The sequence below is a fragment of the Pseudonaja textilis genome, chromosome 8, assembly GCF_049901715.1.
Source record: "Pseudonaja textilis isolate UNSWEBS1 chromosome 8, rPseTex1.2, whole genome shotgun sequence".
NCBI classification, from domain to species: domain Eukaryota; kingdom Metazoa; phylum Chordata; class Lepidosauria; order Squamata; family Elapidae; genus Pseudonaja; species Pseudonaja textilis.
Window position 1 is genome coordinate 8,059,598 of NC_141997.1, and position 26,460 is coordinate 8,086,057.

The 26,460-nt window shown below is 38.9% G+C and overlaps 1 protein-coding gene across 4 annotated transcripts in view; it reads left to right on the top strand.

The window, feature by feature from the left end:
* Positions 1 to 4,358: 4,358 nt before the first annotated feature.
* Positions 4,359 to 26,460, top strand: part of BCLAF3 (BCLAF1 and THRAP3 family member 3) — a 42,590-nt gene continuing 20,488 nt past the window's right edge. For all 4 annotated transcript variants that reach the window (XM_026714228.2, XM_026714230.2, XM_087938243.1 and 1 more), the window contains exons 1-8: positions 4,359 to 4,567; positions 13,594 to 13,667; positions 14,204 to 14,782; positions 15,123 to 15,734; positions 21,189 to 21,367; positions 21,976 to 22,084; positions 22,450 to 22,513; positions 23,105 to 23,220. In XM_026714228.2, the coding sequence (XP_026570013.2) occupies positions 13,627 to 13,667; positions 14,204 to 14,782; positions 15,123 to 15,734; positions 21,189 to 21,367; positions 21,976 to 22,084; positions 22,450 to 22,513; positions 23,105 to 23,220 (1,700 nt within the window). In that variant the 5' untranslated portion in view covers positions 4,359 to 4,567; positions 13,594 to 13,626. The remainder of the gene's footprint in view (positions 4,568 to 13,593; positions 13,668 to 14,203; positions 14,783 to 15,122; positions 15,735 to 21,188; positions 21,368 to 21,975; positions 22,085 to 22,449; positions 22,514 to 23,104; positions 23,221 to 26,460) is intronic.

Below are 26,460 nucleotides of genomic sequence, written 5' to 3' on the forward strand. Positions count from 1 at the left end.
TCTCTTCTCATCCAAGAAGCTGCTTGGATGAGAAGTCTTCAAAGAAAAACCAGAAAGTTTAGATGCTTCTTGAAAAAGCACCATTAGGATTACTGAGAATCTCCATAGGCATAGATGAGTTTTGAGGACTCCTTATATTTAAATTTTGCCTAGATAACAATAATCAGAATTCCTTGCAACATTTTTTTCAAAAAATTCAAGATAACAGTAATATACAGGTAAAAATTGAAAAATTAGAATATTGTGCAAAAGTTCATTTATTTCAGTAATGCAACTTAAAAGGTGAAACTAATATGAGATAGACTCATTACATGCAAAGCAAGATAGTTCAAACTGTGATTTGTCATAATTGTGATGATTATGGCTTACAGCCCATGAAAACCCCAAATCCACAATCTCAGAAAATTAGAATATTACATGCAATCAATAAAACAAGGATTGTACATAGAACAATATCGGACCTCTGAAAAGTATAAGCATGCATATGTACTCAGTACTTGGTTTGGGCCCCTTTTGCAGAATTACTGCCTGAATGCGGCATGGCATGGAAGCTATCAGCCTGTGGCAGTGCTGAGGTGTTATGGAAGACCAGGATGCTTCAATAGCGGCCTTCAGCTCTTCTGCGTTGTTCAGTCTCATGTCTCTCATCCTTCTCTTGGCAATGCCCCATAGATTCTCTATGGGGTTCAGGTCAGGCAAGTTTGCTGGCCAATCAAGCACAGTAACCCCAAGATCATTGAACCAGGTTTTGGTGCTTTTGGCAGTGTGGGCAGGTGCCAAGTCCTGCTGGAAAATGAAGTCAGCATCCCCATAAAGTTCGTCTGCGGAAGGAAGCATGAAGTGCTCCAAAATCTCCTGGTAGACAGCTGTGTTGACCCTGGACTTAATGAAGCACAGTGGACTAACACCAGCAGATGACATGGCTCCCCAAATCAACACAGGCTGTGGAAACTTCACACTGGACTTCAAGCATTTTGCAGTGTGTGCCTCTCCATTCTGCCTTCAGACTCTGGGTCCTTGGTTTCCAAATGAGATGCAAAAGTTGCTCTCATAAGAAAAGAGGACTTTGGACCACCGAGCAATAGACCAGGTCTGTTTTTCTTTAGCCCAGGTAAGATGCTTCTGACGTTTGTTGTTCAGGAGTAGCTTGACAAGAGGAATGTGACATTTGAAGCCCATGTCCAGGATCCGTCTGTCCTCGTGAAAGTCCCCAACACTTTTGAATGGCCTTTTCCTGAGAATCCTCTCCAGGCTGCAGTCATCCCTGCTTCTTGTGCACCTTTCTCTTCCACACTTTCTCCTTCCACAGAACTTTCTATTAATGTGCTTTGATACAGCACTTTGGGAACATCCAACGTCTTGTGCAATTACCTTTTGAGGCTTTCCCTCCTTATGGAGGGTGTCAATGATGGTTTTCTGCACAACTGTCAGGTCAGCAGTCTTTCCCATGATTGTGATTACTACTGAACCAGACTGAGGGACCATTTAAAGGCTCAGGAACCCTTTGCAGGTGTTATGGCTTAAATTAGCTGATTAGAGTGGGACACTTTGAGCCTAGAATATTGAACCTTTTCACAATATTCTAATCTTCTGAGATTGTGGATTTGGGGTTTTCTTGAGACGTAAGCCATAATCATCTCAATTATGACACATCACAGCTTGCTTTGCATGTAATGCGTCTATCTCATATATTAATTTCACCTTTTAAGTTGCATTACTGAAATAAATGAACTTTTGCACAATATTCTGATTTTTCGAGTTTCACCTCTACAGTCAGATTTGTATCTATTATACATTTCAATGGTTAATGCCACACTTTTGTTAAATCCCTTAAAGCTAAAAATGTTCACTCACATCTTGAGTGTTTCATTTCAAATTCAGTGTGGTGTGTACAGTCGCCAAACACCAAAAAATTTATAATTGTCCTGTTGGAAGAAATATCCTTCTGGGTTCAGTTCCAAGTGGAGAAAAAGACACTGGAATCATGGAATGCTGACAGTCATATTGAAAGCACTAAGTGCTAACTGATCAGCCCAGTGGTTGCAACATCCTGGATTTGCTTTACTCTGATATGTCTCTCCAATATTCTTAAGGTTATATCCAATTATATAACTTTCTAGCACAAAATGTCTATGGGTTCCAAGAAGATTGATTTCACTTTTAAACTATATTCATCATTTAATTTAGATTATGAAAACTATTACACAATTCCAAGTGATTTCATTATACTTGGTAAAATTATACTATACGAATTTACTATCATGATTTGTACATCACTATCAGCAATTCTAATATTTATATTTGTCAGACCTGCCACAATTTAAACCTCTAAATAAAAATGATCCTTGGCTCCATTTGTTGAGAAAGGCATAGTTGTTTAAAGATCAAGTACATTGCACTAGTGCAAAGCCAGAACTAAAAATCATGTGCTAAAATCCCTAAGTTCTAGTTTTTCCTCTCTTAAGTGTCTCTCATTGTGTACCCAAGTGCAACCAATCAGATTCAGGCAAGTATAGTTTTGTGTGTGTCCTTCTTCCAGCTGGGTGGCCTTGAGGTGGTGTCTTGAGAAGATACAGCACTTATTTTCATTTCCCCAAGCATTCCCCTCTTCACAGTTCAAGGCAGTCTGTCACCACATAGCAACAAAGCATAAGCAAGCATAAGGTGGCAGCAGACAGTATTCTTTTCACTAATAGGATATTAGTGAAAAGGATAATATTGAAAAAATCAACTTAATATATTTTAATATTGTTGCAGTGTTTACAGTTTATCTTTTCACTATTATATTGGGAGAATTTCCCTGAGTTCCTAAAATTAAGACATGGAGTCTTGGCTGTTTGAAAAGGACTCTCTTTTATTTGGTCCCAAAACAATACAAAGTTTGCTTTGGGGGCAGCTGACCACAGACTGACCCATCAGTAAGATTTTTACAGGATTTCTGAGCCCTTTGGATGTAATATATGCTGAGCAAATTTAGAGGAAATATTTTGATCTCTCTCTTATTAGAGCTGATATTTTTTGTTTAGGTATATGATCATAGTTATTGTCTTTGGGGGAGTAAAAACACTGGGCAAGTGTTAAATTCCCATGCCCCTTAGGTGTGGATTAGTTTGCTGGCAACAATATATATCCACTTGTTGTCAATTAGCAATTTAAAGGGGAAAGTTGAGACAGAAGTATTTTCCCATGGGATTTCTTCTCATTTCTTAGGAGACACTCCCCATTAGAAAAGCTTCCCTAACAGGTGGGTTCAATATAAACTCTATAATTGGTACCAGTGGTATTCTCTAAACCAGGGGTGTCAAACTCAAGGCCTGAGGGGTGCTTACATCTGGTCCATGGGGCTGCCCTGGAAACAGTGGACTGGCCCGCGGTGCCTCTGCCAGTGAAAATGGAGCTCGGGAAGGCCGCTTGTGGTGGCCCTTTTCATTGGCAGAGGGCTGCAGGAGGCCATCATAGCCAAAAATGGAGCCTGGGGGAATCCTCCCCCAGCCCCACCAGGGCCACCACAGGTACCCCTGACATGAGTGACGTTGAGCTGACCATGCCCACCATGGCCACATACCCCAGGTCAAACACAACCCTGATGCAGCCCCCAATGAAATCAAGTTTGATACCCTTGCTTTAGACCAGTGGTTTTCAGCCAGTGGTCTGGAAAGACTTGATGCAATGTTATGATTTAAATCTTGAATTAAGTCTTGTGGGTCTGTGGTCACAAAAGCTATTTAAAGGGGATTCATTAAGAACCTCTGGCTCTAGACGACAAAAGTTAAATTTGTGTGGTTGCTTACATATCCCATGTATGAACAACTACCACTTAGCCACGAGTTAACTAGCTGCATTTTAGTCCAGCATATTGCACTAATTTAATGTAGCCTAACGTACCTATCAAATGTAAGGGAAGTTTCAGCTAAATGCGATAGCAGCTATCTGCCTACGAAGAAAGAAAAGGGTATTGGAATCGAGGTCCCCTTTGGAGCAGAAGGGACATTTCGAGATGGGAAAAATACTTCTTTTCCGCACGGAGGTGTGAGCCCCTGGCACAGCACCGGTAACCGGCGATAGTTTACAGACCCGTGATGATTGTAGGAGAAGCTGAGTTTTACAAATCTAATAGGCGTTTAGTATCTGGTGAGAATTCAAGCCAGGAACTAATCAGTACAGCTTCCAGAAAAAGGGAAGATCATACAAGCCTCAAGCAGCAAACACGGAGAAAAGCTTGGCGGGATAAGAGGAAACCACGCACCCAAGCTCACCCGCAGAAGAATCACCGAGACAGCTGGCGAATTCCCACTTTTATTTTTTTTACCCTTTACTTCCGATTCATTTACTTCCGGGGCACTAAGCCCAACCCGTTCGCCTGAGGCGGGTTAGACAGGCGGGCTGGTGGACGGGCTTTTCTTTTCCGTCCTCCGCGGCGCGGGGCTTCTGCTCCACCCCGGCCTAAACCTGGCGGCTTCAAGTTGGATGGAATCCGGGCGCGGGGAGAAGCTCTGAGTGGCCGCTCGGAGAGCTTTTCTGAAGCAGCGGCTACAGGAAGAGCAGGAACGGCGGGGCGAAGTGGAAGGTGAGTGTCTCCGGGTGCCGCCCCCTTCACGGGGCCTCAGTGCTTTAAAGTCGCCGCGGAGGGGAAGCGCGCCGGACGGGATTTCAGGGACATTTATCAAATCTCGGGGGCCTCGGAGGTGATGGCTGTGCGCGAAGATGCGGCGGCCCTTCTACTGTAGGCTTTCGAGTCCTCGTTTCGCAATCGGGACGCGCCTGCTCCACGTCCCTGTTCTATGGAGAGAGGGGCATCTTATTTGAGTGACTCTAACACCATAATGCGCGGGATCCAGGTTTTAGATAGGAATTAGTATGAATTAAATGATGCTAACTGTTGTGACATCTTATGAACTTGCTGTTCCAGGGCGAGGAGAACCGAAAAGGTCTCTTTTGCATCTAACTTAAGTGAGCAATAATTTTGTCAAACTATGAGGAAAACGGTTTTGAATAGAGTTACGTTTCAATGTGTAACACAAGTCATCCTTTAAATATGATAGTAATGTGAAAGAGGATTCAAAATATGCCATGGTAACATTTAAAAAAAAATCCATTATGATGTATAATGTTAACTTGCCAAATTCAAGGTCATTTTTTCAATATCTTATTAAGAGAGGAGCATTTACTTCAGTGATTTCAGTTTTGTACTGTCTTGAAGAATGCCATGGATCATGGAAATTTGTTTTATGAGGAAAAACAGTTTGATTAATGGCAGCATGTTTTCTATAAATAATAGAGGAAACAGATTCATAGTATGATTTTTTTTCCCACCTGGAGTTTGATTTATTTAGGTTTTTTTCCCCTTAAATAACCAGGCTGATTTAGAAAGAAGAGCAAAAATGTATGCCTTTAAGAAAAGGCAATGGACATCTCTCATGAATAATCTAACAATTAGTACTGTACTTAAGAGAAATAGTTAACTGTGTCAAGCCACCAAGAATATTACCATTGGTTCTCCTATTTCTAATAGCAATTGCTATAATGCTACTGTGAAAAAGTAAGTTCTAAAAAACAATGGGTTGTCTGTGGTGGAAGGCATACTACAGTAGATGTACTTTCAGTTTCACCTGATGGAAGCTTGAATAGTATACAAAGTTATAAAGTTATAGGAGGACATCGTTAGGTTTATATGTGATAAGGTTTTATGTTAGAGACAGACAGATAGATAGATATAGACACCCAAACACACACATACACACACACCCTTAGTAAATAGTTTTGTAAATGTTTTTGCATGATGTCAATGTAAGTGTTAATATTATTCCACAAAGTAGTAACTTAGTATTTTGTAACTTGGTAACTTAGAAATTAATAACTTGACATTGGGGTTGTTTCGCTTGGGAAAATGTATTCATTTCAGAGACAAGACTTGCTTAAAGTTCCTGTGAGATCAGATAATTATAACTAATTTGGTAGATGCCTTTACCAAGATAATGTCTCTTACTCCAGATATATTTCTTCAAATTCATTTTAATACAATTGTTAGAATATGGTTATATACATCTGTTCTTTCCATTAGTCAGTTCTTATGATAGTCATGGTGTTCATTGTGTAGAGCAGATATATTTTCATGCACTAATGGTGATGTTAAATAAGATTTCCATTTGTGTGATTGTTCCCCCAAAAAGCATAATATGATAAATGTAACAACACCCTGTGAAGATTTTTCATGATGTATAATAGTGTAATCCAGAAACCTGAAGGCTTCCTTATTGGATAACTTTTGCGTTTTACGGTGATGAATTTAAATTTGTTGATCTCATATGCAGGTGATGCAGATGAGAATTTTGGATCAAGATTGGCTTCCCTGGCTTCCCAATTAACTGAGAGATAATTGTCAGAGCAATTTCCATACCATGGAGAAAAAGTGATCGTTGGATCATTCTATGGCTCAGTTTTATTTTTATTTATTAAAAATATATGCCACCCATCTTTCTTTTTTCCAAAGCAACTCTAGATGGCTTACAATACTATGAAATCATAAATACAGAATCATTAAGAATTAAAAACTAAAAATGTAAAAACTCTTCTACATCCTCCTGCTAGCTGATATTTCTTGACTGACAAGGTCTGCAGCAGGCCTCTTTTTACCAGAATGAGTTGGGGCAACATTCTATTGGAGCAAACAATAGATAAGCAAACCTGCAACCAATGCAGCTTTCCTAACAGTATTACATGTGCCACCCTGGAAGCCTCCTAAACTGGTTTGGACCAGTGCATTCTGTATCAACTGTAGTTTCTGAATAATTCATTTTTAATCACCTATTTTAAAAAAGTAACTTCGCTAATAGTAAATACTTAAATATATAGTGCTTTTCAATTTTGATATTGTTTCTAAAAAAGCTAATTGGAACGTTGTAATGTATTGAATAACTTAAAAGTATAAAAGTATGATCTTAACAGAAATATCAATTTCTAGCACATGATTTTTCAAATTAAATGTTATTTCCAAATTTTATTAACAATCTAATTTTCATTGCCTAAGAGCAGAATACAGAGAAGAAAACCTTTCATACCCAACTTATGTGAATCCTTTCAATCTTTTAACAAAATTGTTTTATATGCAGTGGTGGTATTCGACCGGTTCGGCCCGGTTTTAGTGAGCTGGTAGCAGCGACAAGCAGCGGAGACCAAACCGGTTCTCTCTGCTGTTGGGCCCACCCATACTCACCTTTATCCGCAGAACTTGAAATACAGCTGCTATGTGCGGCAGCTACTGAAGTTACCCGGATCATGCAGGCTTGCAAGAGACGAGTTAGAATGCCTCTGTGCCTTCGCAAAGTGCACATTTGGTACACGCATGCATGCAAAGTGTGTGCATGTGCATAAAGCGAGCCCACCAAGCCACGCCCACCGAACCGGTGGCAAAAATATTTGAATCACACCACTGATTATGTGTGTATTTTGTCACTTTAAAGATGAACTTAATTCTCATCAGTATTTGTAATAATGCAAGAGTACAAAATAAGCCATTTAAACGTTTGTGTATGCAGGAAAGTTGTACAAGGCAACTGGTTGAATCCATTTCTGGAAACAACTATGTTTAAAAACTATTGATGTGTTCACCCATCAAATTATATAAAAATGAAATCATATAATGGGTTACTTTTACCTGACTATAGTTAACAGAAATAATTTACAAATTATTGAGAGATTTTCATGAACTACTAGAATATATTTTTTGCACCATAAATATAATTTAATAACACAATAGGTCAATAATGGACTAGATAAATTAAAATTAGATTTAGACATGATGGAGTTGGTATAGATAAATAGAAATCTGGTTTTGGGAATAAGGTTAAGGCTGTTTTAGATAAATCTTACAACTATGAAAGAGTAATTCCACAATATGGGAATGCTCTTTGAATGATCCAACTGTCACTGGATTCACAGATAACATGGATTTTTACACAATTAAGATTGAAGTGCCAGCAATGACCTTTCTGAGTCAGATTTGGTGACAATTATCCAGTTCTTGTTTCTTTTGGGATTTTCTATTGCAATACTATATATGGGATGTTATTGTAAAGTTTCTGGAATCTGCAGTTATAACAAAAGATGATTGCTAAGTTGCCAACCAGTGCAAGGTATAGGAATCAATTGGTTGCTTTTCCGAAAGATCTATATTGGTTGCCAGTTGCTTTTTGGATGTAATTTAAGATGTTAGTGTCTACTTATTTGGCATGAACTTGCTTAGGAGATCAGAGATCTCTTGGACAAACAACAGAGTCAACAATGCATTTTTGAAAATTGGTAATTTCCTTCATGGTGTCTTCCTATACAAACTAGTCTGGTTGAGGTTTTTTTGCAGAAGACTTAGGAACACGGACATCAGACAATGCAAGAGTGGCCTACAGATCCTTTTCAAGTATTGTGCATCTTGTTCTCAGGATGTTAACAGATAACTGATAATTAGAGTTGGAAGGTCATCTAGTCCAACCCACCACCCAAGCGGGAGACCCTACACCAGAGGTGGGCAATTAATTTCTGTCGGGGGCCACATGGAAAATCAGATCTGCGTTCGAGGGCCGAACCAATTTTATAAAAGGCCATTATAAAGGGCCCATTATAAAATGCAGCAAATCATATATAAGAATATATATATACATACATACATATAATAATATAAAATATATATATGTATATGTGTGTGTGTATATATATATATTATATTCTTATATATATATATATAATATTCTTATATATAATTTGCTGCACTTTATAATGGGCCCTTTATAATATATATATATGTATGTATATATATATGTATATATATATGTATATATATATATGTATGCATGTATATATATATATATATATATATATATATATATATATATATTCGGCTTTGTTCAGGTATTTTCCCAGGTCATAGTAGTTGTGCTTTTAAAGTTGTAGCGACGTTTCAGCAGAATCTCATCTGCCATCATCAGGCTTCTGGAGCACCGCCGGGTTGCCTCCTCCAAGCAGCCCGCCCGCCTGCCGGGCTTCCCCTCCGCCATGCAGATCGGGGCCAGGCGTGAGTGCCCACGAGGAAAAAGGAAGCTGCAAGTTGCTGGGAAGTTGCTCGGGTTTCCGGGGCTTCCAGGCTTAAACTTTGCACAGGCAAGGTTTGCAGGTGGGAGCGTCTTCCCGCTGAGGAGCGGAAAGGGTTCTGTCCGGTGGGCGGGCCACTTGGAGGAGGCGACCTGGCGGTGCTCCGGGTTTCCCCTCTGCCGTGCGGCTCGGGGCCAGGCGCGAGCGCCCGCGAGGAAAAAGGAAGCCGCAAGTTGCTCGGGTGCTGGGAGCAGGCTTTTAAAGTGCCTCCCGAGCAGGACCGCCGAGCCGGGAAACGGGGCACCAAGGCAGGGCAAGGCTCCACCAGCAGCGGTCTAGCTTTAGGTGGCTCCAAGCAGCCCGCTCCAAGCAGCCCGTCCCCCTGCCGGGCGGAACCCTTCCCGCTCCTTGGCGGGAAGACGCTCCGGCCTGCAAACTTTGCCTTTGCAAAGTTTAAGCCTGGAAGCCCCGGAAAAAAAGGGGGATCGGCGGGGACTCACCTTCGGAGAGGTCGCACTCAAGGGTGATTTCGAACTCCCAGCCGAGGCGTTTGCAAAGTTGTTCTTTTCTTTCCTACCCCAAGAGCGCTCCGCACTGTTTTGCAGCTTTGCGGCGCAGGGCAATACATCACACCCAGCAATTTTTTTCAGGGGCGGGCCGGATTGGACAGACCCACCCCTGCCCTACACCATTTCTGACAAATGGCAGTCCAATCTCTCCTTGACGCTGCCACAACTTCTGAAGGCAAGCTGTTCCATTAGTTGATTGTTCTCACTGTCAGAAAATTTCTCCTTATTTCCAGGTTAAACCTCTCCTTGTTCTTGTTTTTGTCCATAGTGCTTTTGTCCAATGTGCTGATACTGAATTTTTAAGCTATTGATGCACCTGAAGAATTGCAATAGAAGATAAAAAAACAATTCAAGCCTAACTGATTCATTTTAAAACTTGCAGTAACATTTCTTATCCAGTCATGGATTGTTCCTGTTGCAAACCTTAGCTGCCAGACATTGGAAGAATGATACTTTTTTCCTGTTATTGTTTATCAGCTTCCAGAAAAATGCAAAGTCCTTTATCAAAGACTTTTGAACAAACAACCATCACAGGAAAAGAGAAGAGGTCCTGTTATATATTGATATTTGGTGAAACAGCACAAAACGGAATAAAAATAAATGGATAAAATTTCCCAGTGAAGCTTTCATTGGATGGATATTTTTATAGTGAACATATGAGTTTAACTATATCTTTGGCAAAGTTTTTTTTTCACCTAAAGTAGATAAACATTTGAAAATGTTTGCTAAAAGATCTATATTAACATATATCAACAATTTTTCTGCAAGGTAAAAGTATCTGCATCAGAAATTATATTAGTTTTATTTATTCCTAAAGCATTTCAACTTTTCCCTGATTTGAATATGAAGGCCTTGCTTGGCTGGCTTAATCCACACATATTCAATTTTGATAAAGCTGTAGGTTTTGCAACAATTTTCTTGACCTGTTGAAATCATTTTGAACATGGGCAGGGATGATTTACTTCTGAGCTCTGTATAGAAACACTTGTCTGGTATTGGATGCAGAATACTTTACTCTTTTATTAATAAGCAGAAATCTGGGTAGAAATGTTAAAGCATCAAAAACATAAGAAAATCAAGTGTCTTTATATCGTGATGTGCACAAAAGAGATCTATTTAAATGAAAAGAAAAGCAGTAGTACTCTACCACAATGTAGTAAGTGTGGAAGAGACATTAGTATACATTTCTGGTTCTTTCTTTCCCCTAGCCTTTTTTAGTTAAATCCATATTATAAAACTGTTTTTTTGGATGATACCGTTAATAAAGGAGGCAGGTCCATTTTATCCATGGTTTCTCTATAGTTTACAGTATATAGATAGAGCTATTATATTGTAACAAAACATTTTTGTAAAGTGGATTCCACTTCATTCAGCAATAAAATAATGTTTCTGAATTGTCTGCTATGGTTTTCTCATTTAAGGCAAATTCTATATTAAGGCATGGCATATTGTCATTAAATCTTCCAAAGAGTGTTGAAGAAAGCATTCCCGTTTTACAAAATGCAGTAGATGAAAGTACTGCAAATCTACTAATACAAAAAACTGAGATATGATATTGAGTTGGTATAATTATAAAAGCAAAAAGTTGATATTTCCCTAAGTTTGAATTTGGGAGATTATTTTGACAGCACAGATTGGGAATTTTGAATATTTATTTATATAATGCTAATTCAAAACTTGTTTATCTGGAAGATAATTTCAATATTGCATAATTTTTGCTACAGTGCATATCACAGATTGTTACAACTAAACAAAACTGTGATAATTCAGAAAATAATATTACATAGTTACTGAATATATCTTAATTATGGCATGACTATTACATTATTGTGCATTTATAGTTTTAAGAATATAAATTTCTATATCCAAGATTTGTTTATGTTAGCATTTGTGTGTGTGAGAGAGTGAATCTTAATATCTAACTGTTGCACAATGGTCTGACATTATTGGCAGAGCTCCATGGATAGACTGAAAGATATTGTCAGACCCGCCCCAGTCTGATCTTTTTGGGAAGTAAAACTCTCGACTCCTTTGGAAGTGAAAAGGCACTTTTACTAAGAGATGCTGATTATGGGAGAGTCAAATGGAATATAAAATTCACACGTGCCATTACAGAGCTAAAACAACTGGTTTCCTTGGACCCTCCCCCTGTGGTCCGACTAAGTGTAGCCAATCCAGCACCGCCATGATGTTATTGGGAACTCTGAGGCATTTTGGCTGGTGTAATTCCACACACAAAGCAAAGGGCCCTGAAGATACCAGTGCTCCAGCATGAACTGATTGCAAATGGCTTTGTTCTTCCTCAACCGTCAATTCCCCCCTCCCAATTTTCTGATGTCCTTGATACGGTCTCTAGCTTTTCACAGTGGGTCATATTTCCGACAACCTTACTTGGTTGGTCCACACTATGGCCACTGCAAAGAAGGCCCAACAGCGCCTGCACACTGTGAGGTGCTGAAAAAGAGTGGTCTGGGTGAGAAGTTGCTGGTTACTTTTTACCGTTCTACCTTCAAGAGCATTTTGGCATACTATGTAAAGGTGTGATATGCTGGATGTTCTGCAGTGGATAAGAAGATGCTCCAGAGAGTTATAAACACAGCACAAAAAATCATCGGTTGCTCTCTTTCTTCTTTGGAAGAGATTGCGAAGACCAGACTCCTCTCTAGAACACTTAAAATCTCCATAGACCGTTCTCATCCTGGACATTCATATTTCGAATTGTTACCATCAGGGAGGCATTATAGGTATCTTAAAATGAGGACTAATAGATTGAGAAACAGTTTCTTTTCCAAGGCAGTAATTGTCTTGCATCAAATTCCTTTTTTGATTTAGTCCTGTTGTTGTTATTATTATTATTATTATTATTTTAAATACTCTGTAGTACGATTGTGATGTGGTGTTTGGGGCACTGTGCTGGAGTAGCCTTCAAATTTCATTGTATTCATGGAATGCAATGACAATAAAGGTATTCTATTCTATTGAAGCGCTTTCATGAAGCGGTTGAAATTTCTCAGCTCTGGTGTGTCACCATTGTGGAGGATGGAGAATGGAAGAGGCAAAACATGGGCAAAACAATCCCAGATATATACCATATGAAACTAACTACCGTGTTTCTCATATAATAAGGCTGGGTCTTATTTTTTTTTTGAGGCCCAAAAAAATGGCTAGGCCATCTTTTCGGGGGTGACTTAATTCCCCCACCTTGCATCTTCGGGCGGGCGGCGATGGCTTGGATGTTGACCTCGGCATTGGTGGGGCACTTTATATCGGGGTCAACGCAGGCAGCACCATATCCGAGTGTGCAACAAAAGTACTTCCTAATGGCAAGCCCCCACCACCACCATTCCCCACCATTTCGCATGTTTTAATATAGGCCTTAATTTGGGGGAGGGGCTTAATTTCATTTCATGCCTATAAAACATGCTGGGACTTCCTATTGGGGGAGGCTGTATTGTTGGAGAAACAGGGTATCATAGGGCTATCAACTGTCAATTCCCCCCTTCCAATTTTCTACCATAAAAGTATATAGCAGATTGCCCATTTGTTCTCCCCTACCTTTCTCACTGATGACAGAATGCCAGCAAGGCACCAAGCACTAATCCTCTGCTAATCCCTGGTTTTCATCACTTTAGTGGAAGTTATATGATTTAGGCTTCTATCCCATTATTTTGTGAGCATGTTTTTTCTTTAGAAAATAACTTACTGTAGAATTTTTTAAAAAATACTAATAAAAAATACTAATGAAACCAGCAAATTATCAAAATTTCCATTTCAGATAAAATACAAGGTTGTTTTCTGTAGTAGCTTTTCATTCTTGTTATGTTAATTATTTATAAATTAAATACCTTTTTTGAAATAAATTCTGGTAACCATTAAACTATTAATAGTTATAGCGCATACTAGTTACTGCTAAATATTTACTTGTTTATGTTTTTGCTAATAGTTTAACAAAGACAGCTTACACGTATATGGAAAGATGGTTAGATCACGGTCAAGATCACCACGGTGGAAACGAAGGTAAATGGTCATGTTTTTCCATTGCTCATACATTGCTCGTTGCTCATTCCTTAATTTACTAGAAGACAGCAGCGCTAAATGATTATCTGAGAAATATTCGTAATTATTGGAATTCTATTTGAAGTAAATGTATTCAGGATTTTAGAGTGAGAGATCCTCTTATCTGTAAGAATGGAATATAATATTCCCTACTGAGAATATAGCTGTGATAATATTGTTTATGTTTTGGAATGTAGCTGGTGATGGAACAGAAAGTTTTCTGTAGTACTTAAAATTTGCTGCACTTCATATGAATAATTTCCAGAAGCAGTTAGTCTGTATAATGGGAGTTATTTACATGAGGAACCTGTTCCAGTTTTACTTCATTTTCCCTCAGTTTAACCAATAAAAAAGTGAAGCAGCTTGTTTGATTTGCAAATATTTTTAAAAAATTTCAACACAATATTTTATGCTACTTTGTCAGACTCCCAAACCTATTGACATAATGTATGTTGCAATAATTGAATTGAATTCTGTATTTATGTATTTTCATGTAGATCTTTGTCACCAGTCTTCAGAACACAGGAATACAATAGACAAAGGCATTATCATATTGATTATGACTCTGAATATAAGATTTTTCAAAAAGATTCAAAGAAACTTATATCTTGGAGAATGGAAGAGGCAAAACATGGGCAAACCAATCCCAGATATATACCACATGAAACTAACTATCATCGACTTCATGAATCCAGGTCATATTCCCCTTCTCTGAAAAGAAACCATTCAGAAGACACTGATAATCATAAATCTTTTAGAATATATTCACCTGAAAAAAATGAAAGTATCAGAAGAAACCAATTTAGTTCCAGATATTTAGAAATATCTCACAAAGAACACCATCAGTCATTTTATCCATCTAAAGTACATGTCAGAGAAATGTATGAAGATACTCGAGCTGTTGGAAACATAAAAGAAATGAAGACATATCATAGGCCATTAAAGACTTTATGTAAGTTTGAAAGGAAGTGGAATGAAAATTACTTGAGGCACCACCAATTACAAGAAGACAAATATGTTCAGTCATCTCGAAGATTTTCTAATGAATGTACGCCAAGAAGTTCTTCGAAGAAGAGGTAGAGAAATTGCCCAGTTTTAATTATTTTTTTTAGTGGTGTAAAGCCTCAAGTGAAAACCATTTTCCCTAATAGTTCAAGATTTCTGCCCAGAAAATAATTTTCTCTAACAGTAAAAATATAGTTTAATTGTGGGCTACTGGTGTTAGAGGAATATTATTTCTTTTATATTAATCCTGTTGGTGACTAGCATTTTCAAGATAATTTCCCCTCTTTTTGGTGGCTTGAGGGATTACGGGGTGACACATTCTACTTAACATCTGAGTTTACCAGCATTCTGCATACATAAATTCTCATTTTCTTCCTTACTGCAAGTATAAACTACTTTATATCAACACAGGTATCCTGACCGTGATTACAGAGAATATGGGTCCAGCTCTAAAAAGGTGAATGAAATGGAGAGGTATGATAGAGAATCCGCAAGCAGTTCCAAATGGAAACAAAATCATTCTTCTTCCAATCAGAAAAAGGAAGAACAAAGAAATCTTGAAGATCAATGGCATGCTGAACTTGAATATAGTAATAATTGTGAAGCTAAGGTTACATATGAGTATTCTCATAAACGTCATAGACATCCAGTTGGAGGAAAATACTCCTCTGATGAAAAAGCAGAGAAATATTTCAAGTTGGATAACAAGAAATACAGCTACTGTAAAGGAGTTTGGAATAGTAAATATTCAGATCGTTATAGCAGTGACAGGGCAAGCCGAATGGGAGAGCCCCACACTGAAGTGGCAGTGAAATATAATTCAGGGAAAGGCCACAATTCATGTGCTAAATCCTTAGATCAAAATGAAAAAGGACGAATAAAGAAAGATTTGGATTTTAGGGGAAGAATAGATTTTTCCAGCAGCTACCAGCATGATATCCAACATAAAATTTCAGATGTTCATGCAAGGAAAGAAAAACTCACGGTCAAAGTGGATATGAAGAAAACATTACATAAATACAGGTAATGTCTCTTTAATTATATTTTATTTATTTCATTTTAACAAATGTTTAGAAGGAACATAATCATTTTGATAATTTAGGTCAGTACAGTGGTACTTTGGTACTCATTGTTAATTAGTTCCGGGAGGTGCGATGAGTACCAAAAACTTTGAGTACCAAGCAAGTGTTTCTTATGAGGAATAATGGAGTGCAGGAGTGTCAAACTCAAAGCCCGCAAGCCAGATCCAGTCCTTGATGTATTTAGAACTAGCCCGCGGGGCCGCCCTGGAAATGATGAGGGACTGGGCCCCATCCACCCCAAATCAGCTGGGCATGTGCACAGGAGGCAGCGAGTGCACAGGGGCTGACAGCGCCCAGCAGCAGCTGCAGCTCATTAGCCCTTCAGCCACTCATTGGCAGCAGCCTCCCAGTTAGACTGCATGGATCAAGGTTATGGCTGGTTCTGCGCCTCTTCCCTCCTGGCTGAGTCAGGACTCTGTCTCCAAAAGGCTGTGGGGGAGACAGGGGAGCCAGGGCGGGTGGGCAGGTTGAGTAGTCTGTCCTGGGATCTGCCGGGGAGAAGTGCCTGGGCAGGCAGGCTGCCATGAGGCTTAAGCTGACGCAGGAGCTCTGGACGCAGCTTCACTCAGTGCCGCCTCACAGGATGCAGCCAGCCAAGACTGGGCAGCAGTGGTGCAGCTGGAAGCAGCAGGGAAGTTGTTCTCGGAAGGAGTAGATTGGCCTTGCTGGGCTCCAGGAAGCCTCACTGATTTCTTTCCCAGGTTGCAGTGGTCTGGGAAGAAACAGCACCAGCTTTGTGCTTGGCTGCCAGCATTTCAGGGGGGCAAGGAGCAGCGCCAGCACCAAGTTGGAAGCGGGGGGAAGGGCAGGAGGGAAGCAAATCTCAAGGGAGGGGTCAAATCTCCACATTTTGCCTCCATCCACAGAGTTTTTAATGCAGCTGCAGACTTGAACTCTCTCAACTTCCCCTTTCCACAATCTCAAAGGACTCCCTGGCTTTCCTTATCCTCTGTAAGTCGCTCCATGATCTTTTTCTCACCCAGCACACTGTGTGCGTTGGTCCTTTTGCCTTGCAGCTGCTTGCCAAGAAGTCAATAGAAGGGCAGCTAATGTGCACTGTCCCCCCAAGACCCCTTTCTGTCTCTGCCTTTGTCTACTATTTATTGGGCTGATGCCCAGGGGCTCCCCCCCAAGCCCGATCTTCTGCTTATTTGGAGGTTGTAGGGGTTGTTGGAGAAGGCTCGGCCCTTCTCTTCCCCAACATCTGGAGGAGGTGAAGTTTTGTCTGCCCTGTGAGCAAATATAAAAGATGAGCCCTCTCCTGACCCAGGTGAGCTGAAACCACCCTATTATTTGGGTGGAGGTGGAGATGTTCCTTGTTTAATAGTATCAAGGAAATATCAAAAAGGAGCAGGAAGACCAATCCCTGAGATACCCACATGCTGTCCTCTATTACCATGGTTGGTCGATCAGCCAATGTCATTCAGGCGATCACCCAGTGCCAGGACGTTGCGAGGTCTGAATGGAGAGGAAGCAGCTCTCCATCACTTGGAAGGTTAGGAACAGGGTGGGATCAGGATTCTTGTAGGACCCCCTCTCTGAGGGTACCTGCCTGTCTCACCAGGCCATATAAGGGAGATGCCTCCAGGGTCCCCTCCTTCCAATTGCCATCCCCAAAGATCATGCTGTCCCCACTTCTGCATAGCAGTCCCGCTGCTGTGAAAAAAGTTCCACCATGGGATTCAGCAGCCCTCTCCCTCTCCCCATGACTGAGACTTATAAACTGCATAGGTATGAAATGTTGGCAGTTGAAATGTTAGCCTATTGAAAGAATAAGATAATTATAGTGGGGCTTAAAACAAATCATATTTCAGGTCATATTTATGCAGCAATATTGAAAATCCAAAAGGATTCACAACTGTTTAAGCACTACTGAACAAAGATTGAACTTGCACAGTGTATCATTACATAATGAAAATATGACAATATAGCTCAAAGAATGTAGATATTGAAATTAACATATTTTGAGAAGTTTACAATCTAGAGAAGAATGATGGTTTTAGGTTATAGCTAAATGTCATTTGATTAGTCTTTCATCCATTTATAATTTTAGAACTCCACTTACAAGTCTACCCCAATAATCTTAGACCAACCCTGTGCCAGGTGGTGGGATTCAAATTTTTTAACTACCAGTTCTGTGGGCGTGGCTTGGTGGACATGGCTATGTGGCCATGTGATGGTGGGCGTGGCTATGTGGTCATGTGACTGGGTGTGTCAAAAGAAACTCATTTAACGCTCTTGGAGCAGGGGGTTGGACTAGATGATGTTCTGACCCAGGCTTCATTCAAATTAAGAAAACACGCTGTGTAAAAGCAAACTTTTTTTAATGCAACACTGAGAATTATTTTCATTCCCAGCCAAAACTCATTAAACACAATTGTCAGATAAGAGCACGCCTTTCAGGGTTGTAAAAGGCTGCCAAAAAACAGACGTTCACTTAATTAGCAGATAAATTGACAGAAGTTCCAGCAAAGACAAACCAGAGTCCACGGGGCTGCGATGAGGAATCAGAATCTAACTAACTTCTTTGCTTCCTGCAAAGAGCACATCCCCAAGGGCTGGCTTTTATCCTTTATGGGAGGGGCAATTACCTCCCAGCCTTACTCCTGAGTCACCACTGCTGCTTCAGCTGCGCTCTCCTTCTAGCAGCCCTGTGCACACGCGCACTGGGAACAGGCTCCCCGGAGTCCTCTGCTTCGTTGCCGCCAGACTCCAAAGGCCCCGAAGGCAACACCCCACTCTCAGATAGTCCTGGCCCTATCCCTGCATCAGATGCAGGACCCTCGTCCAAGTCCCCACCAGACTCCCTGACTGGTTCCCTTTCGGCTGCTGGCGAACCACAACAGATATCTCCAAGGTCCCTTCCAACCCTGGATTGCTGTGTTGTTTTAAAGCATCCTCTGAAACTGTGTCTAGTGCCAGGGTTTGTGGTCCTTCCTACCTTTCCTTTTTCTCTCCCTCCATATCTCATTCACTTTCCCTTCCCTCCCTTTCTTTCTCCCTTCCCTCCCCCCCACCCTCCCTCCCTCCCTCCCTCTTTCTTTCTCCTTCCCTCCCTTTCTTTCTCCCATTCCTCCCTCTTTCTTTCTTTCTTTTACAACGCCCCCCCTCCCCATTTTGGGCCTAGGAGGCCTTCCTGCACTTAACCAGGTGCCAGAATGGAGTGCATGGGGACTCCTAGGCGGGTGGGGCAGGGCCAACTGATCATCGGAACTACTGGTTCGCCAAACTGGATGTAAAATTAACATCTGGTTGCCCTGAACCGGCTGAATCTCACCCCTAGGCAGGTTCCATTTCCATTAATTGGGAATAGTGAAATTTTAATTTGGCATTCCATTGAATTGTAGTTGTACTGGGCAGACATTGTGGACACCTATATACTGTTAACTTTCTTTTTTTCTTATTTAAATATTAGTTTTTGTTACCTAAATGATTTAGAGAGTTTAATATATCCAATTCTTCAGTTGATGTGTTTCATAATATAACATTTTATTCTTTAGTATAAAATTGCAGTAGGGTTAGTGTCTAAAAGAGCTGCAATGATTTTCTGTGTCTGTTCTCAGGCTTTTGCTGCCCACAAGTTCTGCTGGCCAAGTTTAAATTACTGCCTGAAGCATGGTTTAAATAGCACCCTTTTCCCAGCCCTTTCTTTCATTTATTTCTCCATGATATCTGAGAAAAAGTGTTTTTCCCCTCTCTTCCTGTTGGTGCCAGAGCTAGCAATTGAGAAACCATTAAAGGCCAATTATCTGAAAGAAAAAGTTGACAGTTTTTGTAGCCATGTAATAATTTTCATGGATTTTTATGTACAGAAAGTACACTCTTAAGTTGAGTTAAGATTTGTTACATCCTGATTGTTTTATTTGCAATAACTTGTAAGTGATTAGAAAACAACGTTCTGCATTTTGCTGATTTGAAAATTCACTGTATGTCTTATGCATTATTTTCTAGAGTTGCTATATAAGTGAAAAGATAACTTACTATAGGATGTTTTTAAAAGCATAAAAGGTAAAGTTAAAGGTTCCCCTCACACATACCTGCTAGTTGTTTCTGGCTGTAGGGGGCGGTGCTCATCTCTGTTACAAAGCTGAAGAGCCAGCACTGTCCGAAGATGTCTCCATGGTCATGTGGCTGGCATGACTGAGCACCTAAGGCACCCGGAATGCTGTTACCTTCCCACCAAAGTGGTCCCTATTTTTCTACTTGCATTTTTACATGCTTTTGAACTGCTAGGTTGGCAGAAGCTGGGACAAGTAATGGGAGCTCACTCCATTACGCGGTGCTAGGGATTCAAACTGCCAACCTTTCTGATCAACAAGCCCAGCATCTTAGCCACTGAGCCACTGCATCCCTAAAAGCAGAAACCCAAATAATGAAATTTCAGTTGGGCACTTTGTAAATCTTATACTGTGGTCTTGTGTCTCTGATGAAAATATAGGAAAGTGCCAATGCAGTACAAGAATAATCACATGTTGGCTGCCACTTTCACTGTGCTGTGCTGCTTGGTGGCAGACTGCCATGAACTGTGGGGAGGGAGGGGGAAAATGCTTAGGAAACAGAACGTAGAAACTGTACTTTATTGAGGCTGCCTCAAGGTTATCAAGCTGGAAGAATGAGGGAGCTGCATACCAACCTGCGTTTGAACTGACCATTATGAAAACATCTTGCATGAACTTGATTGGTTATACTAGAATAGGTAATGAGAGACAGTAAAGCGAGGGGTGAGAAGAATTCAGGGATTTTGGAGTGCGAGTCTCAGTTCTGGCTATGCAATGCTGCAATACGTTTGCTCTCTAATAAAACTATATCGTTCTCAACAAATGGCACCAAGGATCATTTCTATCTAGAAGTTCAAGTTGTGGGCAGTCTGACATCATATGTGATTGAGGCAAAATGAAACAAGCTGATTTCTGCCATACATAAAAGATTAGATGGCTCTTAAGAGTTATGATCAGCTGCTATTTGATATGAGTTGAAAGTAGATGTCAGAAATACACAAATCTGATTGGCTGTTAATGATGTTATAAAAAACAAAATAGTATTTTTATAGCTAACCTGGAGACTCACTGTTTCGCTATCTTACAGATATGCTGTGTATATGGAGAAAGATTAAGCAACTGTATTTCTGCTCCACAAATACTTCCATGCCTTTGCATTGTGTATGAGGATGCAAACACTGCATTTTGTGTATGAAATCAAACATAAGAACAGTGAAATGCTCTAAATATGAATACTACATGCGTATATTGAATCATTAATATTCCTACCTGTCTCCATCTTTGTATGTGGATTAGTCTTCATTTTCCTTTTTTAATTTCTATTGCTATTTTATTCAAATACTTTGAATGTTATTTTAACAGAGAATATTTTCTAAACTTTCCTGAATTTATTCCAGGGGAGCTTCTGGTCATATCATGGAGAGGCAGACATCATGTGACCTAGTAGCTGTGGGTAAAAAACCTGAAAGTTTTCATCCTGTATTTGAACATATAAAATCTGTGACACAGAAGGTAGAACAAAACCCATCAAAAGAATTTGCTCAGGAAATCATCACAATCATCCACCAAGTAAAAGGTGGTTACAGAAAATTAAAAACATCCTGTTTTTGTGGTATTATCATTGTCTAGTAATCAAAATATTTTGTATTTCATTAACCAAGATAATCTAAGACGTGAAATGTTGCAGCTGTTGCATAAAGTAGTATATTACTAAAAAATTCAAGAAAGACTCTTTCACTTTTTAAATTAAAGGTGGTGGGATTTTTTTTTTAACAATTGAAGTTCAGATATGATGGCTTTGTACATATATAGATCAAATTAATACTTTAAAAAACAGTTGATTACTAATGGGCACAGAAATGGCATACACACACACACACACACACACACAATTTTAATTTGCAATAATTTTAATTGAACTGTATATAATTTTGATCTTTCTGCATTTGGCTGCCTAAACAGTAAAAATTATATGAGCTCTTTGAGATGAAAGGATTATTGAGTAGATTTTGAAGGTTATATTGAAATAAAATACAAATATGCTGTATGCTACCATTACAAATTTATTAAGGCTTTAAAGATTACAAGGGTTAAAATACTACGATCTTCAGGGTGGATATTTCATTTGCTAACAATGATATTGCTGCTTGTAGAATTAGCTTTTTTTCTTCATTGTCTTCACAGCAAATTATTTTAAATCTTCTGACCTAACTTTAAATGAGCGCTTTTCAAAAATACAAGATATATCAGGGGCAAATGAAGTTAAAAGACATTTGGATCCAGAGATTCACAGGTAAGGTAAATTTATTCAGCCCATAAAATTCATTTTGGCTGATTAAACAACAAATAATTTGGCAAACTTAAGATATATCCAGCATGTGGTATCTGTTTTTTCCTCTATGAACATTTCTTGGCTCATTTTTTGGCTCTTCTTATATATATTCCTATAAACTAGTTACATCCTACCCTTTCTATTCATGTTCAGAGTGATCTAAATGCATTTCTGCACCATGACCAACATGGACCCTGAGATTTTAAAAAGTAAAGTAGACGTGCAGCAGGTTGCATTATTTAATTACATTTTGTGTAATTTAGTATTTGTTGTTATTTTTTTTCCATATAACTTACTGATAATAATTTACTTGGTCATTATATTAGGAGGATTGATATGTCTTTGGCAGAACTTCAGAACAAACGAGCTATTTCGTGTGAGTCTGGACAGGTCTGTATATTTATAATGAAATGAAAAAACATATGATAAAAAATATTTTCAGCAACGGGATAAAGTGTCTTATTTTAATGATTCTATAATATGTTTATTTGTTTAGCATGTAATCCTACCTTACTGAAACAATGCTGTAACTTTATTTTTTATTGAAATGCATTTCTTATTCTAATTGCCTCCCAAAGAGCTTAAATGGATATATGTAACTCTGTTTTCAAACATGTGAAGTAGATTTGGCTGAGAATTTCAAGTTCACCAAATTGATATTAATAGTTGAATGAGAATTTTTACTGCAGTAACTCTAATGTATAATTTGTAATGGAGTCCCGTTACCTGGTTGCATTGTTAATTTCAGGGTAATTATTAAGATAATTGTTTTTGTGTTTTTATGGTTTTAATTGTTGTAATATTGTTCGCTGCTCAGAGTTTATTGGATTGAAATGTGCGATTATAGAAATTGAATTAATAAATATTCATTTCTGTGAAATGTAACACTTTTTGCTTTATTTTATTCTAACACTGGTCTTAAACTTAGTTGAGAATAAAAATAAAAATTTTAATTCAGTAATCCATTTATTTTATTTTTAGAACGTTGTGAGAGTTCTAGAGGACCCAAATGATTTAAGACATGACATCGAAAGGCGAAGAAAACAGAGACTGGAGAATGAAGATGAAAATATATTTTACATTAATGTCCCACAAAGGTAGATGTTTGCAAGAGAAATAATAGTTGGAGTTAAAATACGATAGCCACACTATTATTTCTAATGCTATTTTCATGATGTGTATCTTGGTTTGAATAACGTTTTCTTTCTTTTCCCTTTGCAGTTTTTAGTGGAATATCATAATCAACATAAAAATTCATCATATTCCTTTGGTTTCTATCGTATTGCTAGAAGATAGAATTAAATTAATTTTGAACTTAGTATCAGTGTTTTACTATTCTTTTCCTTCCCCTATACCCTTACTATAATAAGTTATAGTAACATGATATAGTTTGGACTATGGATAACAAATGAACTAGTTTGGTTGTAAAATATCTGATGTGCTATATTGGAAATTGAGAAAGAAAATGTATTCAGATTAATGTTGTACAAAATTATGTACTCTGTTCTTTCATATCTGGTTTGAAATAGTTGTTTCCCACCTGCATAGTCAGATGAAAATACTTTTTTTTAAAGAGTCAGAACAAGAAGAGAGAAGCAAAGAGGAAATAGAATAGGGAGAAAGAGAGAGGATCAGAACAAGAGCACAGAGAGAAAACAGGATAAACAGAAGATAGAGGCAACAGTATAGACAATAAAATGGATGAAGAGATAAAATAAATATCTATGAATATAAATGGATTAAATTCTCCAATAAAAAGAAAACAAATTTTACAAACCTGTACAAACAAAAAGCTGATATAATATGCCTTCAAGAAACACATTTTAAGAAACAACATACAGAGTAGAACCCATCATGTTCCGATTTAGGCTTTTTCCAAAGACAATGCCAATTTATTTTTGATACTCCTATGCCTCTGTGAAAAAACACTTTCTGTATCCCAGCTCTTCAAAACTAATCCATTTTTCATTAGACACGTTTGCTTCCATCTTTCAGGAGATACTTGGTTTTATTTAGACCTCAAAGCCATATAATAATGTGAATGCAAGCAACTGAGGTAGGATACTGTCGTATATCCGTCTAAACTTTTTCTCTTCATTTACCAAAACAAAGATTTGTGGTAATTTGCAGTACACTTTAGTTGAGATGAAAATGTTGTAAATTTCTGTTTATTTATTTATCACATTTTTACAGTTGTGCTCATAAGTTTATATACCCTGGCAGAATTTATGATTTTTTGGGCATTTTTCAGAGAATATGAAAGATAACACAAAAACTTTTCTTTCACTCATGTTTAGTGGTTGGCTGAAGCCATTTATTATCAATCAACCGTGTTTACTCTTTTTAAACCATAATGACAATTGAAACTATCCAAATGACCCTGATCAAAAGTTTACATACCCTAGTTATTAATATGGTGTATTGCCCCCTTTAACATCAATGACAGCTTGAAGTCTTCTCTGGTATGTATAGATGAGGCTCTTTATCTTCTCAGATGGTAAAGCTGCCCATTCTTCCTGGCAAAAAGCCTCCAGTGCCTGTAAATTCTTGGGCTGTCTTGCATGAACTGCATATGTTTGAGATCTCCCCAGAGTGGCTCAATGATATTGAGGTCAGGAGACTGAGATGGCCACTCCAGAACCTTCACTTTATTCTGCTGTAGCCAATGACAGATCGCTTGGCCTTGTGGTTAGGATCATTGTCATGTTGGAATGTCCAAGTACGTCCCATGCACAGCTTCCGGGTTGATGAATGCAAATTTTCCTCCAGTATCTTTTGATAACATACTGCATTCATCTTGCCATCAATTCTGACCAAATTTCCTGTGCCTGTGTAGCTCACACATCCCCAAAACATCAGCGATCCACCTCCGTGTTTCACAGTAGGAATGGTGTACTTTTCATAATAGGCCTTGTTGACTCCTCTCCAAATGTAGCGTTTATGGTTGTGGCCAAAAAGCTCAATTTTGGTCTCATCACTCCAAATGACTTTGTGCCGGAAGGTTTGAAGCTTGTCTCTGTGCTGATTGGCATATTGTAAGCAGGATATTTTGTGACATTTGCTTTCTTCTGGTGATTCGACCATGCAGCCCATTTTCCTTCCAGTGCCTTCTTATTGTGCATCTTGAAACAGCCACACCATGTGTTTTCAGAGAGTCCTGTATTTACCTGAAGTTATTTGTGGGTTTTGCTTTGCATCCCGAACAATTTTCCTGGCAGTTGTGGCTGAAATTTTAGTTGGTCTACCTGACCGGGTTTTTATTTCAACAGAACCGCTCGTTTTCCACTTCTTGATTAGTGTTTGAACACTGCTGATTGGCATTCTCAGTTCCTTGGATATCTTTTTTATATTCTTTTCCTGTTTTATACAGTTCAGCTATCTTTTCCCGCAGATCCTTTGACAATTCTTTTGCTTTCCCCATGACTCAGAAGCCAGAAACGTCAGTGCAGCACTGGATGAAAGATGCAAGAGTCTGTCAGGAGTCCAGGAACTCATTGACCTTTTATACACACACACTAATTACAAACAAACAGATCACAGGTGAAGATGGTTACCTTTAATAGCCATTCAAACCCCTTTGTGCCAACTTGTGTGCATGCTATTGGGCCAAAATTACCAGGGTATGTAAACTTTTGATCAGGGTCATTTGGGTAGTTTCTGTTGTCATTATGATTTAAAAAGAGTAAACACAGTTGATTGATAATAAATGGCTTCAGCCATACATTAACCATGAGTGAAAGAAAAGTGTTTGTGTTATCACTCATGTTCTCTGAAAAATGGCCAAGAAATCATAAATTCTGCCAGGGTATGTAAACTTATGAGCACAACTGTAGTTAACAATTTTTAGTTTCCCTTTTCTAAAACTTCTCTAGCTCCATTGTATCCTCTTTGTGTTGTGATGACCAAAACTGCACACAACAGCCCAGATGTGGTAGTACTATTGCTTTATATAAGGGCATTATGGTATTGGCCTCTCAACTTTCAATACTGCTTATTATCCCTAAAATGCTGTTGATCTATTTTATAGAAGATGTTCAACATCTTCAATGAGCTGTTTACCATTACAACCAAGATTTGACTCCTCATTACAGGTAGTCTTGTATGACCACAATTGCGACCAAAATTGTGGTTGCTAAGTGATGCTCTGGTAAAGTGTGACTGCTTTGCCTAGCAAAGGCAATCCAGGCAGTTGTCATAGATATTTGAATGCTCCGGTCTTAGGTGAGGCAACAATGCTAGCTTCGCACAATCAGGTCAGTGAGGAAGCTGGCAGGAAATTGCAGACCTCGGGCTCTACTGGTTGGTGGAGAAAGCAACAGTGTGGCTAGGGGTATTGT